The sequence below is a fragment of the Peromyscus eremicus genome, chromosome 12, assembly GCF_949786415.1.
Source record: "Peromyscus eremicus chromosome 12, PerEre_H2_v1, whole genome shotgun sequence".
In the NCBI taxonomy this organism is placed as follows: Eukaryota; Metazoa; Chordata; class Mammalia; order Rodentia; family Cricetidae; genus Peromyscus; species Peromyscus eremicus.
In genome coordinates, this window is record NC_081428.1 from 65,570,256 (window position 1) to 65,583,100 (window position 12,845).

The following is a 12,845-nucleotide window of genomic DNA, read 5'->3' on the forward strand; positions in this document are numbered from 1 at the left end:
GCACCTTGGGACACCCCAGGCGGGCGGACGCTTTGTTTGAAGAACTTTAGAAACCTCGGAACCTGCAAGGAACATTGCTGGGGTGGAGGCCAAAGGGGACACCCAGTCTGGATGGCACATAAAAGGGAGGATGCTAAAGTACCACAGCCCCGAACTCCTGCCACTCCACCTGAGAGGCAAAACAAATAATCACGGGGGTGGGGGGTGGGGGACGATGTCGGAAGTCTGAAGGGAGAAGAGGGGAGGCAGACACCTGAGAAGTTACTGCAGCAACCAAGAGAAGCCCACATCATGACCACTAAGCAGGATTCGTAAATCCCTCTGCTTTGGGGAGGGCGGCATGCTCAGCTCAGACACCCCAGCCTCCTCTAGAGCTTCAGTAAGCAGTCCGGGAAAATCGGAAGGGATTGATGCGCCGTTCCAGTCCAATCCATTTTCTAGTTTGCAGGGGAAAATCCGGTCCGGTGTTTATTTTTAGCAGCGCTTTCCTGTGACCGAATGCTACTGATTTCGGGCTGGGATACTGAGGACCTTATTGGGGAGAGAAGCCAAGGCGGGTGGGGGAGCGGGAGGCGGTGAAAAAGGGAGGGGGAAGACCTGCGCATGCGTGCCAGCGCCCATGCAAATCTGCTGTACATCCAGAGCAAAGTGGGATGATCTGTCACTACACCTGCAGCACCACGCTCCGAGGACAGCTCCTGCTTGCAGCTTCCAGACTCAGGTAAAAAAAAAAAAAAAAAAAAAATAATAATAATACAATTCCAAGCGGCCCTGTGAATGCTTTTCAGTAGCAGATATGCATAGCAACCTAACCCCCGTAGAAGCAATCTGCTGCTGCTAAGTGTCCTTTGGTAGCTGATCGCAGCTTCAAGGTTTAAGAAATCCCATCTTTCAGGAAGCCTGAAGGGAAAGAAGGAAGTACGGGGCGGCGAAATCATCAGACTGCCTTTCCAGATTTGGGGATCTGAAGCGGGCCCACATCTTCCTGCCAACTTCCATTGAACTTCCCAGCACTCTAAAGGGACCGAAATGGAGAGCAAAGGTATGTGGCTGTCCCCATCGGGGCACTTCCCGCTGCATGTGCTTGTGTCCAGGGCAGCCCTCGGCGAGGGGACTGCAGTGCTCCGGAGCGGGAGGAGCATCGCACCAGGTCGATAGGAGGAGGATATGCTGTGTCCGTTGCAGCAGCGGGAACGTGGCGAGAAGGCCACTAACTCCCACCGCGTGTGGAAGCCAATGTTTAATACTCCCATCAGTTGCGTAGTGAAGTAGGATGAGTTTCCCCCCCCCTCGGGGGGGGCGGGTGAGATGGAGAAGATACCCTCCCAAAATGGAGGGGGAGGAAAGATGTGTTGGTAAAACGATTTCTTTTCCGTATAATGGATGGGCTGGAATAAATCTATTCTGTTTGCTTTAGGATTTGCTGATGGGCACATTTATAGCTGATATCCAATAATGCATTGCTAAAAAAATGTTTGAATTTCTCCACCCCACCCTATAAACATGGTGTTTCTGGGTGTGTATGACCACATTCGACTGCATTTTGAATGGGTAACAGATAAAAAATTGTATCTATTTGAAACGGCGTGCACAGGAACTGACCTCTAAGAAGATCAGGGTACGGAAGTACTGCTTGGCTCTTTTGGGCGCGATGCCGTTCACTAGTTTTGGACATGTACACATTAAAATTCCCCTCATAAGCAAATCTACAAAATGTACACCCACCAACTGCTACATGAACTGTGGTAATCAACTTCTGGTTGGCATATCGAATGCATATAAACAAAGCAACCATTAAATTGTAAGTTTGGATGTCATTTGGACTTTACCCTCATCTATACAGGTCTCGTCCCCTCCTTAAAATGCCCACTAGGTTGTGAGGACCCTGAGTGATATGGCCAGATACCCAGTAGGGATATTATAGGATGTATTTAATTCTGGTGAAACCAGAGAAATGATGTCAACTTTTATGAAACTATATTCATTACCCAGAACTGGAGAAGCTATATTTGAAGCAAGGTTTTATTTTTAACCAGAATGTCAGTCACTGTGGCAATGTACTTAGGCTCAGGGAGTGGTGTTGAACTACCTATTTCTGGGCTGATTAATAAAACTAGAGTGTTGATGATAGCAGCTATCTGCCCAGTACAGGTTTTTTTTTTTTTTGAGTATTTAATTAGTATGTTTTGTCATATTTATATCTAGGGTAAGCACTGTAGGAAGAACTGAAGTGATGTGGATAAAGATTAGCTGGAAGCTTTCAGATGGGGCAAATTATTCTTGCGACATGTTGGTGGGCATTTCCTTGTCTGACAATGTACATATAGAGAAAAAAATCCATTTCTCTAAATATACATATTTACAAAATTATGCATATTACAAAATCCATTTTTAAAATGAAAATCCAATCTTTCTTAAATCAGAGATTAATATAATATTCCAGTTAGTTAAACATTTCTTGAACATAGAGTTAGCAACAGAGAGTATCATTTTACTATGAAACTGTTTTTCTGCTTAGACGACACCTGGTATTTGGCCATTAAATCTGGTTATTTGGCAATGGTTCTTGGTAACATTTTGCCTTTAATTTATACAGCAATTATTGGCCCATAATTGTAAAATGAAGATGTATCTCTCAGCAATATTTTGTATTTTCTTTTATTGCCTATAGGGAATGCTGCCTGCTTCTCAGAGTTCCGGGTGGTTTATATTGCCTAATAATAACAGTAGACTTCCAGCCTTGCTTCCAGTCTGGGGAATTCAGAAGGGAGACGGAATTTCAGAAATAGACCTGGGAGGAACTGGGCCAAAAGTTCTATGTTAAGTCAGACAACAGTGATACAGTGGATCACAGCTCTGTTAAAAAGGCGACGATAACTCTTGCTACGAGCCAATATTGTGGTCATTTTGCAGAGGGTTCATAATTACTTGTAACAAAGGAGCAAATGAAAGTCTTGATGAATTTTAATTCCTGGACTTTACAAAGCTGAGCTGCCCAATTATCAATCATGCTGACACTAATACTTTTTAAGTCAATGCAAGTATCATTCTAAAAAAAAAAAAAAATCCCTGCAGCTAACTTTAAATGTTTATTCTAGAAGGGGAAAGGAGCATATTAATGGGTAGTTGCATCTGTATTCCATTCTAGTTGGAACATATTTCATTTTTTTATGCTGTGTAACTTCTTCCCCCTAATAAATTCAAGTGTAATTATAGGAAAATGTTATTAAACGTAAGTATTGGAACTAATTTTAAAAAGAGTCAAAGAATCATCACAGGATTCATTTGACTGTGCAATAGTTTTCCATACCAGAAAACAGTTGAATGTCCCGTTTAGACGTGAATCCTGTCACGAGCGTCAGGCAACCTTCACATTACCTCTGCTGTTTGAAAAGCAGACTAGCCAAGCAGCCCTCTGAGTAACTCCCTTACTCACAAGTAAGATCAGTTCTACTTCCTCCCTTACTACTTTACATCACTTCCTGTCTTCCAGGATAAAGAGGAAAGTAGTTCAGTTCAGAGTCAACTTCAAGGATCTTTGTGTATCGTGGTAATTACATTGTCTCAAAGACTGAGTTGGATGTGTTTGGAGTAACTTTGACGGAAATTGTGCCTCACTGGTGCCGAGGACTAGAGCCGCTCAAATAATGTAAACTTTTAACATTTAAACTTGTGGTTCAGAAACTTTTTTACACTCCAGAACCTCTTGGTATGCTTCATAAACATTCACATGCAGGGTCCTAGCCAAAACAGTTAATTAGAATGTTGGATTGGAACAAAGAGGTGCACTTTTTTTTTTTTTTTTTTTTTTTTTAATGTCTCAGGTGCAATGTGTTTGAGAACCACTCATCTAGGTGCTGGATGATAAATCGTTGTTTGCAGATACATTTAGTACTGCAGGAGGCTCGTCTTTTTTTTTTTTTTCCTCTAGGCCTATTGAACAGACTGATTTCAATAAAACCCCAGGTAGTTTGTATTCAGGATAAAGTTTCAGGAGCAACGATTTAAAGGTAGCTTGTGTTTCTCTTCTGTTTCCCCTTCTCCTGATTGTATCACTTTTTTCTTTGCTTAGATTCTCAACTTCATGCATGTTACCTATAAAAACACCTGTAGAACTTTTTCTATATAGAGAGGCTTAGGCTGCACTTCTTGAGATTCAGCTTAACTGGTTGTGGGGAGGGATCTGTGCATAGTTCTTTAAAACAAAACAAAATAAAGTAAACTTACTCTGTCTTAGTTACTTTTCTATTGTTGTGAAGAGACATCAAGACAAAAACAGCTTACTAAAGAAAGCACTTGATCGGGACTTGCTTATGGTTTCAGAGGGTGAATCCATAATCATCATGACAGGGAGCTTGGCAACAGAGAGATATGATTCTGGAGCAGTAGCAGAGAGCATACACATAACTATGATCAGAGGCAAAAGAAAGGGCAAGAGAGAAAGGGAGGGCACTAAAAGGGAATGGCATGGGCTTTTGATACCTTATAGCCCATCTCCCCCAGTGACACACCTCCTCCAACAAGGCCACACCCCTTAATCCTTCCTGGATAGTTCTACTAGCTGTGGACCAAGCACTCAACTATCTAAAAGTCTATGGGGGCCATTCTCATCCAAACCACTACACCCTCCAAGTGATGCTACTAGCCAGCCAACAACCATTGATCTCAGACCTCACCACTGTTGGTCTACATTTCAGGCACATGAACATCACCCCAGAGCTTGTTTAAGGTGCTGAATATCAGGCTTTCTCCAGATTTATGATTCAAACCTAGATTCCAGAAAAATCGTACGATCGTTTGTATGTGTGTTAAAGTCTCAGAACCATGTATCTCAATTGTGGAAAGCAGATTGTAACTGCAAGCATCTGCACACAGGATAACTTAGTGGAGAAGCTTTGATTGAGATCATCCATTCTGTGTGGTCATTACAGGTGTGTGGCCAGGTCCTAGACCTCTGTTGGCTTTGGGGAAAAGTGGGAAAAAAAGCCTTTGGCTTGTGATTTGAACCCTAAACAGACTTACTTTTAAGAACTCCCTCTGTTCTTACTCTAGCCATTTACTTCCAGCCCCCAGTTAATTTTGAACATTTATTCCCTAAGTTCACTTTGAACTCCTGTTACGTTACTGCTATTACCCTCTGGTTAAATGATGGTACTAGACTGCTTAAGCCAGGATGCATCTTAGCAGAGTGCAGGATGCTTCCGCTGTATTTCATCTTTGTTCCGTTCTTTGATGCCACTGTTCGGCACTGTCTTTCCTGACCGCTGTGTTTAATGGCTTTTTTTTTTTTTTAAATAGAGTGCTCTACACAGCTGAAATACCTTTAATATGGTGTATTCCTTACACCAGCAATAGAATGATATTTATATAAACAAATAATGAGTCCCTACTATGTGCCCACCATGCTTAGTTCTGAAAATCTAAAAGAAAACTAAGTGTGATAGCTCATAGCTATAATTCCAGCATGCAGGGAATAGCGACAGGAGAATCAGGAGTTTGATAGCCTCTACAATATAGTAATTTGAGGCCAGCCTGGGCTACTTGAGACTCTGCCTAGGTAACAAAAACAAAGATATAATCATTGATCTTACACACCTTGTTCTCCTACCCCATGACTTTGCTAATAATAGATTGGTGAGCCTTCTTGAGCCTTTAACATTTCAGCATAAATACCCTGGAGACCATCTCAGGAAACATGCTTTACTTTCCATGGCAGGGACGCTGGTTTTTACATGCTGAGTCAAACAGACAGTAGTCTTAAGCACCACTTTCATGTGTTGAGATGATTATAACCCGGGAGAGAGAAAGCTGACATCTCACAAGGGCACTCCGAAGCATCAGTTTGATACCAGAGCACAGAAGGCAGGAAACCAACTCGTTTTCCCAACAGACTTGCTCATGCCCTCTGGAGGAGAAAGGAAATGCTTTTGCAGTCCTTAGCTTAGGAGAACTGGAAAGTCATTTTGTGAAAAGTTGCTTCCTCATTAAATACCAATAAGAACCAGAGAGATCATTGTGGTAGGAGAAGTCACACCTAATATATAAGGTGGTAGAATAGGTACTGGGTGTAGGATGTACAGATTCTTGCCCAGTTCTAGGGGTGTTAACTTTGAACAGATCTCTTGGCCTTTCTGGGACTCAAGATTTTTAAGTAGTATAGAGCGTCTGGCTCATTTGATTCAAATGCTTGCTGAATTGCCATGTTGTTCCAGGCATATGGCTCAGTGCAGGGTTGGAGATGTGTGTCCTGACTCCCATTCTCTGCGCTTGCAGCTGGGATCCACAAGCAGGCTCTGGAGTTGTTTATTTTAGACACGCTACTGCTCCATTCATCTTTCCGAGTCCTTGTAGGCTACCCAGGAGGCTAGAATGGGGGAGTTCTACTGTAATTAGAGACCCTGAGAGAAGACTGAATGTTCCACCACTGTAATGCCTTCCTTTGGTTTCTACCTTGGTTTCTTCAAAAGAAAAGTCACTGTGTGGGAGAACATGTGAACACCAACTATGTTGTGTTCTCTTCTGAAAGCGGTTCCAGCTGACCAGCTGCCTAGCTGGGAATGGATTGTATGACTTAAGCAGTCATTAGCAGATTTATTATCCTCAGCAATTGTCCAGGGGTGGCCACTTTCTTAGCCCTACATTTTTATTCTTTCAAGCTTGTGAACTGCTGACACTATTAGATTGGTGTTATGTTATTATCTATATCTATATCTATATCTATATCTATATCTATATCTATCTGTCTGTCTGTCTGTCTACCTACCTACCTATCTGTGTGTCTGTCTGTGTGTGTGTGTATGCACACGTATGCTATGTATATGTGCAGCTCAAAAGATAACCTGTCAGCCTTGGTGGCAAGTATCCCTACCCTCTGAGATATATCTCCATCCCTAGACAGGCTTCTTGTGCCCACTAAGTGACTAATAGTGACTTATCACATTTATTACCATTGGTTTCTGAATTTACTGCATATTAATGGCTGTAAATAACATCATGAGACATTTTGTGGTTTTGCAAAGGTCTTTGTATGGTATCTGCTTTAGAGCTCCATGATTACATGCTTTGACTTCATTTCATAGACATAACAGAGCATTGGAAGTCTAGTTTGTTTCTTTATAAAACAAGACCCCATATACCCATCCCCACCTCCATCCCACAGTATCAGAATTATAAAGTACAGTTTGTCTTTGTGGAATTAGCAGCAAGTACGCTGCATAGATATTTACCAAGTAATCCTCACTGACTTCCACAAAGGCTTCATGTAGCAAAGGGGCTACTTTTGTGCATATTCTACTTTATTTACTTAATAAATTCCATGTGTTTATCTAGGGTGTTGGGATAGAACCCAGGCCTCACTCAAGCTAACCATGGGCCACCATTGAGCCACACACCCCAGTACATTTGTAATGTGAACTTTTCTGAAATACCTGAATTTGTTATTAAGTTACTACTGATGCTCTAGGACTTTGTTTTGGGGTAGTTATGTAACATTTTTGTAGGTTGGTTGTAGTTGGAGCTACATGAGGTCGAATATCCATTGAATGGGTTTAAAACAGTGTGTAAATTCTGCACCAGCAGGTTTTCTCACACAGTAGCCACAGGGCACCCAGGGTACATGGTACTCAGCTGTTAGTGAAGTACTCAGGAAGGTAGGTGTGTGATAGGGAAGTGGCATGGTGGTTCTTATGGAACTAGAGCCAGTAACTGTGTTAACCAGGAACACTGTAGGGCTCCTGCCTTGATTTTTTAAAATCATTCCTTAGGGTTAAAGAGAACATGGACAGCAAAGGAAGATTTGCTTCCTCTGTTATAAGGTTGGGATAAAAAATAAAAATGTAAAACAAATGACAAGAAACTGAGGCTAAGAAGACATGTCATTCATCCTATTAGCATCCTTGCTTACAGGACAGGTTATGGTTTTTCTAGGACCTATGCGTATAGACTAATTTTAATTTTTCTCATCTCCCCCATTACATTTTAAGGTCCCCTTTTTTTTCTCCTCACAAATGTGAGGTTCTCACCTAGAGAAGTTAAGCTCCTTAGCCTCTGTGACGCAACTGATGGTACCTTGGCAGAAGTCCAAAAGGACACCTGTTGTCCTTTCTCAGATCTTTTCCTTTTTCACTAGCGTGTAACCTGGTTGGATGTTTACCTAAAAGAGACTTCATCACTGAGGATTCAAGTGATGAGCACATTTCATTGAAAAGGGCTTTACACTACATAAAGGAAGTTATTTTTCACTTAGGCTGGCCTTAAACTCATGAAGGTCCTGTCTTAACATCCCTATGGCTGGTCCTACAGACATGGGCTCATGGGCTTTATTTCTGTTCTGTTTGTGTTCAGCCAGACAAACAACCCAAAGGGATAGACAGCAGAAAAAAATCCAGAAACTTTTACAGGCTATTCGAAGGGTCACCAAATACAAAAAACTTTTCTGTAGCAAATAGGTAAGAAGAGGCAGCTATTCCAATCTCTACCTCCTGGAATCTTCCCTGCTCCTACAATTATCACCCATGAGAAGCAGTCAGGTGTGTTTCAGAGCCTCAAATACTGACTGTGTTCAAATAGACCAAACAGACCTCAGTACAAGGCACACTGAGAGATTTCTCTCCCACTATTTGGAAACTGGAAAATGTAGATATGTTTCTGGCCTCAAAACATATTAAATTGTTGGGTTTTTTTTTGCTCCAATTTTCATTCACATTCTAAATTGTATAAATAAGATAACCACAAAACATCTTTTATACGATCCCTCTAATTGGGAGTGAAAAATCTGGGAAATTTGAAACCCCCTTTCCAAAGGCTCCTTTGGCATTTCAAAATACTTTTACCATTTCCAGTACCACTTGAACCTGAATTTAGTTCAGTTCTGTGTTGTCATTTCTCTAGGATTTAAGGAAGAAATATTTGCTGTGTGTCAAGGAGAAAGAGTCTGCAAATCATGCTTTATTTGTGAGCCTGCAAATTCAAAATAAGATGATGTGGGGATTTTTACCTACAGGCCCTCCGTCAGCATCCGCATCAGCAGGCAAAGCGGTGACGCAAACACAGGAAGGTTCTCGATAACCCGAGGGAGGGAGGCGGAGCCAGCACAGGGACCATCAGCACCTGGCTCTCAGTGTCAGATGATGGGTGGGGTGGATCAATGGGCAGCATTTTTGAGAACCACTGTGTTAGATGTCCTGAGGTTGAGTTTTGAAAACTGGGTTATACATACTGGTGGGATGCTGAGGTTATATTACTGGGTTTGGTACATAGGGGTGTAGAGCAAACATGTTATGTGTTCTGATGGAACAAACCAGAAGTCCTGTGTTCAAGTTCTACTTCCTCTACTTATCTCACAAAGGACCTTTGGAGAAAAAAAAAAAAACCCTTTATAAATCTCAGTGTCCTGAACCAACCTTCCTGCCTTCGTCCCCACTCCTCCACTCCTCTCCCACTCTCTCTTCCTCTTCTTCCTCCTCCTCTTCCTCTTTCTTCCCATTTTCACTCTCTTATTATAGAGAAACATCAGCTTTCTAATGTTCTGTTTTGATCCCTATGTGTGCTTTCTACAGAAATGAAACTTAGTGGATTGTAGTCCAAATAACCACATTGATTTTAAAGGTCCAATGTTGAGCTAGTATTTTTTTTTCAAGCAAACTCTTACTATGTAGCCGCAGCTGGCCTGGAACTCACTGTGTAGACGAGGCTATCCATGGAGACACAGAAATCCACCTGTCTCTGCCTCCAGAGATTAAAGACATGTGCCACCACGCCCAGCCCTAAGCCAGCTTTTTTTAGGTAATAATTTTAAAGACTGAGCTTTTGGTCATGTAGCTGGGTTGATAATTGATTTTGTTCTGAGTGGGACAGCACTAAGCCTGGTGGAATTATCATTTGGAATATTAGTTACTTTTATGTTGATAAGAGCAAAATACCGTACAGAAACAGCTTTCTTGAGGAAGGCTTTATTTCAGCTCACAGTTTCATAAGAATCTCTGCCAGTCACGATGAGGAAGGCATGAGGGGATAGCAATGACATCATCTGAGGCAGCGGGAAGAGTGTGAACAGTTGGGATCAGGCACAGTCCAGAAAGCAGAGAGTGCATCTGGAGCCAGGGAGTGGTATACTTCTCAAAGACCTACCCTAGTGATGTACCCTCCACAGCAAACCCTACCCTACAGGTTCCACAGCCTTTAAAATAGTGGTACCTGCTGGAACCATGAGCTTGTTGGGGACATCTCTTGGCTTGGGACATAACATTTAGCTTTATGTGTGATATGAACATGAATTTGTACTGATGGATTATTTATGGAGACCTGTGGAAATTGCCGTGACTTGGAAATTTGGAGGTCTAGATTTGAATCCTGATTCGTGTCTCAACTCATTATGGGAGTTTGATGTGGTCATTTCTTTCTTTCACTTTGCCCTTCATCTCTGAAGCAAAGGAGCACAGAGGTGGGAGTCTTTGAATCTGAGGAATTGTGAGAACTGGCATTTGTGGAGTTGTGTAGAGAAAACAGGAGAAGCTTGTTTTATGGTTATGGTTGGTTGCTCATTCCTTCTTGCCTTTAGCTAATGTGGTAGCATTTTTGCTCAGCAGCTTTGGCGTTATGTTTTATAAGCTCTTTTTAAAAAAATCATCCTATGTATACTTCTTACAATTAAGATTATTTTATTATGTGAAGTTGATATAGTATCTTCCCTCTTCGAGACCTAACAAGCACCCCATCCACTGAGAAAAGGCAGAAGTAACAATCACGCCAAGCACTCTGTGCTGAGTGCTTTACTCCTGTTACAGGCAGGAGATTTGACTTTCCTTTAGTTACAGTCATTAGAGATGCATTATTCAAAACCAAACACACTCAGTTCTTTTGTCTTTAGATAATTTGGAAACCATAGGTGTCTCTTGCAACACTCAGACCTCTGCTGATCCTTCAAGACAGAAGTATTGTCGTTTCCAGTTGATACCTATTTAGTAGAATGGATTGATAATTAAACTGAATTCCTTAGTTATGCAAAGGATGAAAGCAAAATATTTAACAGCTTTAAGGTGTTTGAAAACAAGATTGTGATCAGGAATACTTGAGAGATAATGGTGGCTATGAAAGCAGTATTTGTGGGCATGTGCCCTGACAGCAGGAGCAAGCAGTATATATGGACAAATATACATTGAAATGTGCGAAGGGTGGTATGATTGGGGTAGGAACCAAACCATGAGTGGATTTTTATTCTTTTTCAGATATTCTAGCAATCTAGATAATTTATTACAGCCTAAGCATGGCATAGTCAGTATCAGGCTCGGTTATAGGCTGTTGAATAGATTTATTTAAACTTTACCAAATCTCTTTCTTTATGCCTCATGGCTTTACACCCTGTTCATGCCAGACATCGAGGGGACACTTGAAAAGATCACTGCCTTTTGAAAAGAGGTTTCTATAGCTTTTACTATGGATTAGGCACTGTACTTTACACACTGTCCCATTTAATCTTCACAGCGATCTCATGTCATTCATAGTTTATAGGCTGGGAAACTCAAGCACAGTGATGATAGATAGTTTACATTTTAACCCACAAAGCTACTGGGATGTGGACTAGTGTCAGAGTCTGCGACCTCAAACACTACTGAATCTTAGGTGTACTTTGCTCTAGTCTGGTATGACACTCACCTTTCTTCCATTAAAGAAAAAACAGTCCAGCTGTGCACCTATAGATTTTACTAACCTTCAGGGCATCCAGTATCTGCTTCCTTTATGGCTAATAAACTGAACTTCCTACTTACCCAAAGAGTGCAAGATAGTTATATATTCAGTGGCTGTTAACATGCTTGTGAATGTGAATTATGATCAGAAATACAGGTGATATGATAGTAAGTATGGAAAAAAAACAACCAAAAACCAAAAAACAGCATTTGTGACTATATGCACACATAAGCCCTGAGCCAAGACCAGCCAGACTTGAAGTGTTATTGGGAGCTCCTGCTGGCTCTCAGGTGAGTTCAAGAAGGAACCTGGTACTCTTACATATTTTAAATTGGTTTCAACTCCAGTGGCTTAATTAAGCAAGGGCTGGACCATCTTTCTAACCCCCATACTGCATAGCTGCATGGCTTATCTGAGAAGGTCGTTGTATGGTAGGACAGCCACAAGACTGGAAGTCACACATAGCACTAACAATTTTTTAGTCCCTCTAACCCAGTAAAGGCATAGTTCCATGTCTTTCCCTCTAATTTGTTTAAGGAATTTCTTTCAAAATTAATGGTGTCAGGAAGGAAAAGATGTCAAGAGCCAAACTAAAGCCAGAACTCAATGATGGCTTGTGTTTGTCGTTTTTGCTGTTACTTTTATCATCTGTTTCTTTGAGGCTGAAGAGCCCCATCATCCTGTTAACCCCTTAGCATAGAACTGGATATGTCCTCTGGCATTCTGTGCACCACTGTGGGTGAACACTTCTGATGCAAATGGGGTTGTTAGCTGATGCTGGAAGCCGGGGCCTTTATAATCTCCATGCCATTATCTTTTCTTCATTTATCACTGACCCTCTATCCTACCTAGGTACCAGCTGCAATGGACTAGCTTGGTTACATTCCTCCATCCCTTCCTTTCAACAGCTGATTCTCGAAGTTTCTGTTAGTTTTTGCCAGTACTATGCATAACTCAATTTCATTCACTTTCCTCTTGGTTAGGATGACTAGATTACCAGGCAGTTGTGGGGTGTAATTTAATAAGATAGTTAGGACCCACGGGTTTAAATCATACATTAAAAGCAAACAGTGGTTGACCTTAGCTGGCAGACAACTAATATTTGGATATGAATTTTATTAACTTGTTCTCACTGTCTGACCTAGATGAAGTTCTGTTTC

General features: G+C 41.5%; 1 protein-coding gene across 1 annotated transcript in view; it reads left to right on the forward strand.

Moving 5' to 3' along the window:
- Window positions 1-611: 611 nt before the first annotated feature.
- Window positions 612-12,845, forward strand: part of Fgf12 (fibroblast growth factor 12) — a 533,458-nt gene continuing 521,224 nt past the window's right edge. The window contains exons 1-2 of the mRNA XM_059277387.1: window positions 612-721; window positions 896-1,042. Coding sequence (XP_059133370.1) covers window positions 1,030-1,042 — 13 coding nt within the window. The 5' untranslated portion in view covers window positions 612-721; window positions 896-1,029. The remainder of the gene's footprint in view (window positions 722-895; window positions 1,043-12,845) is intronic.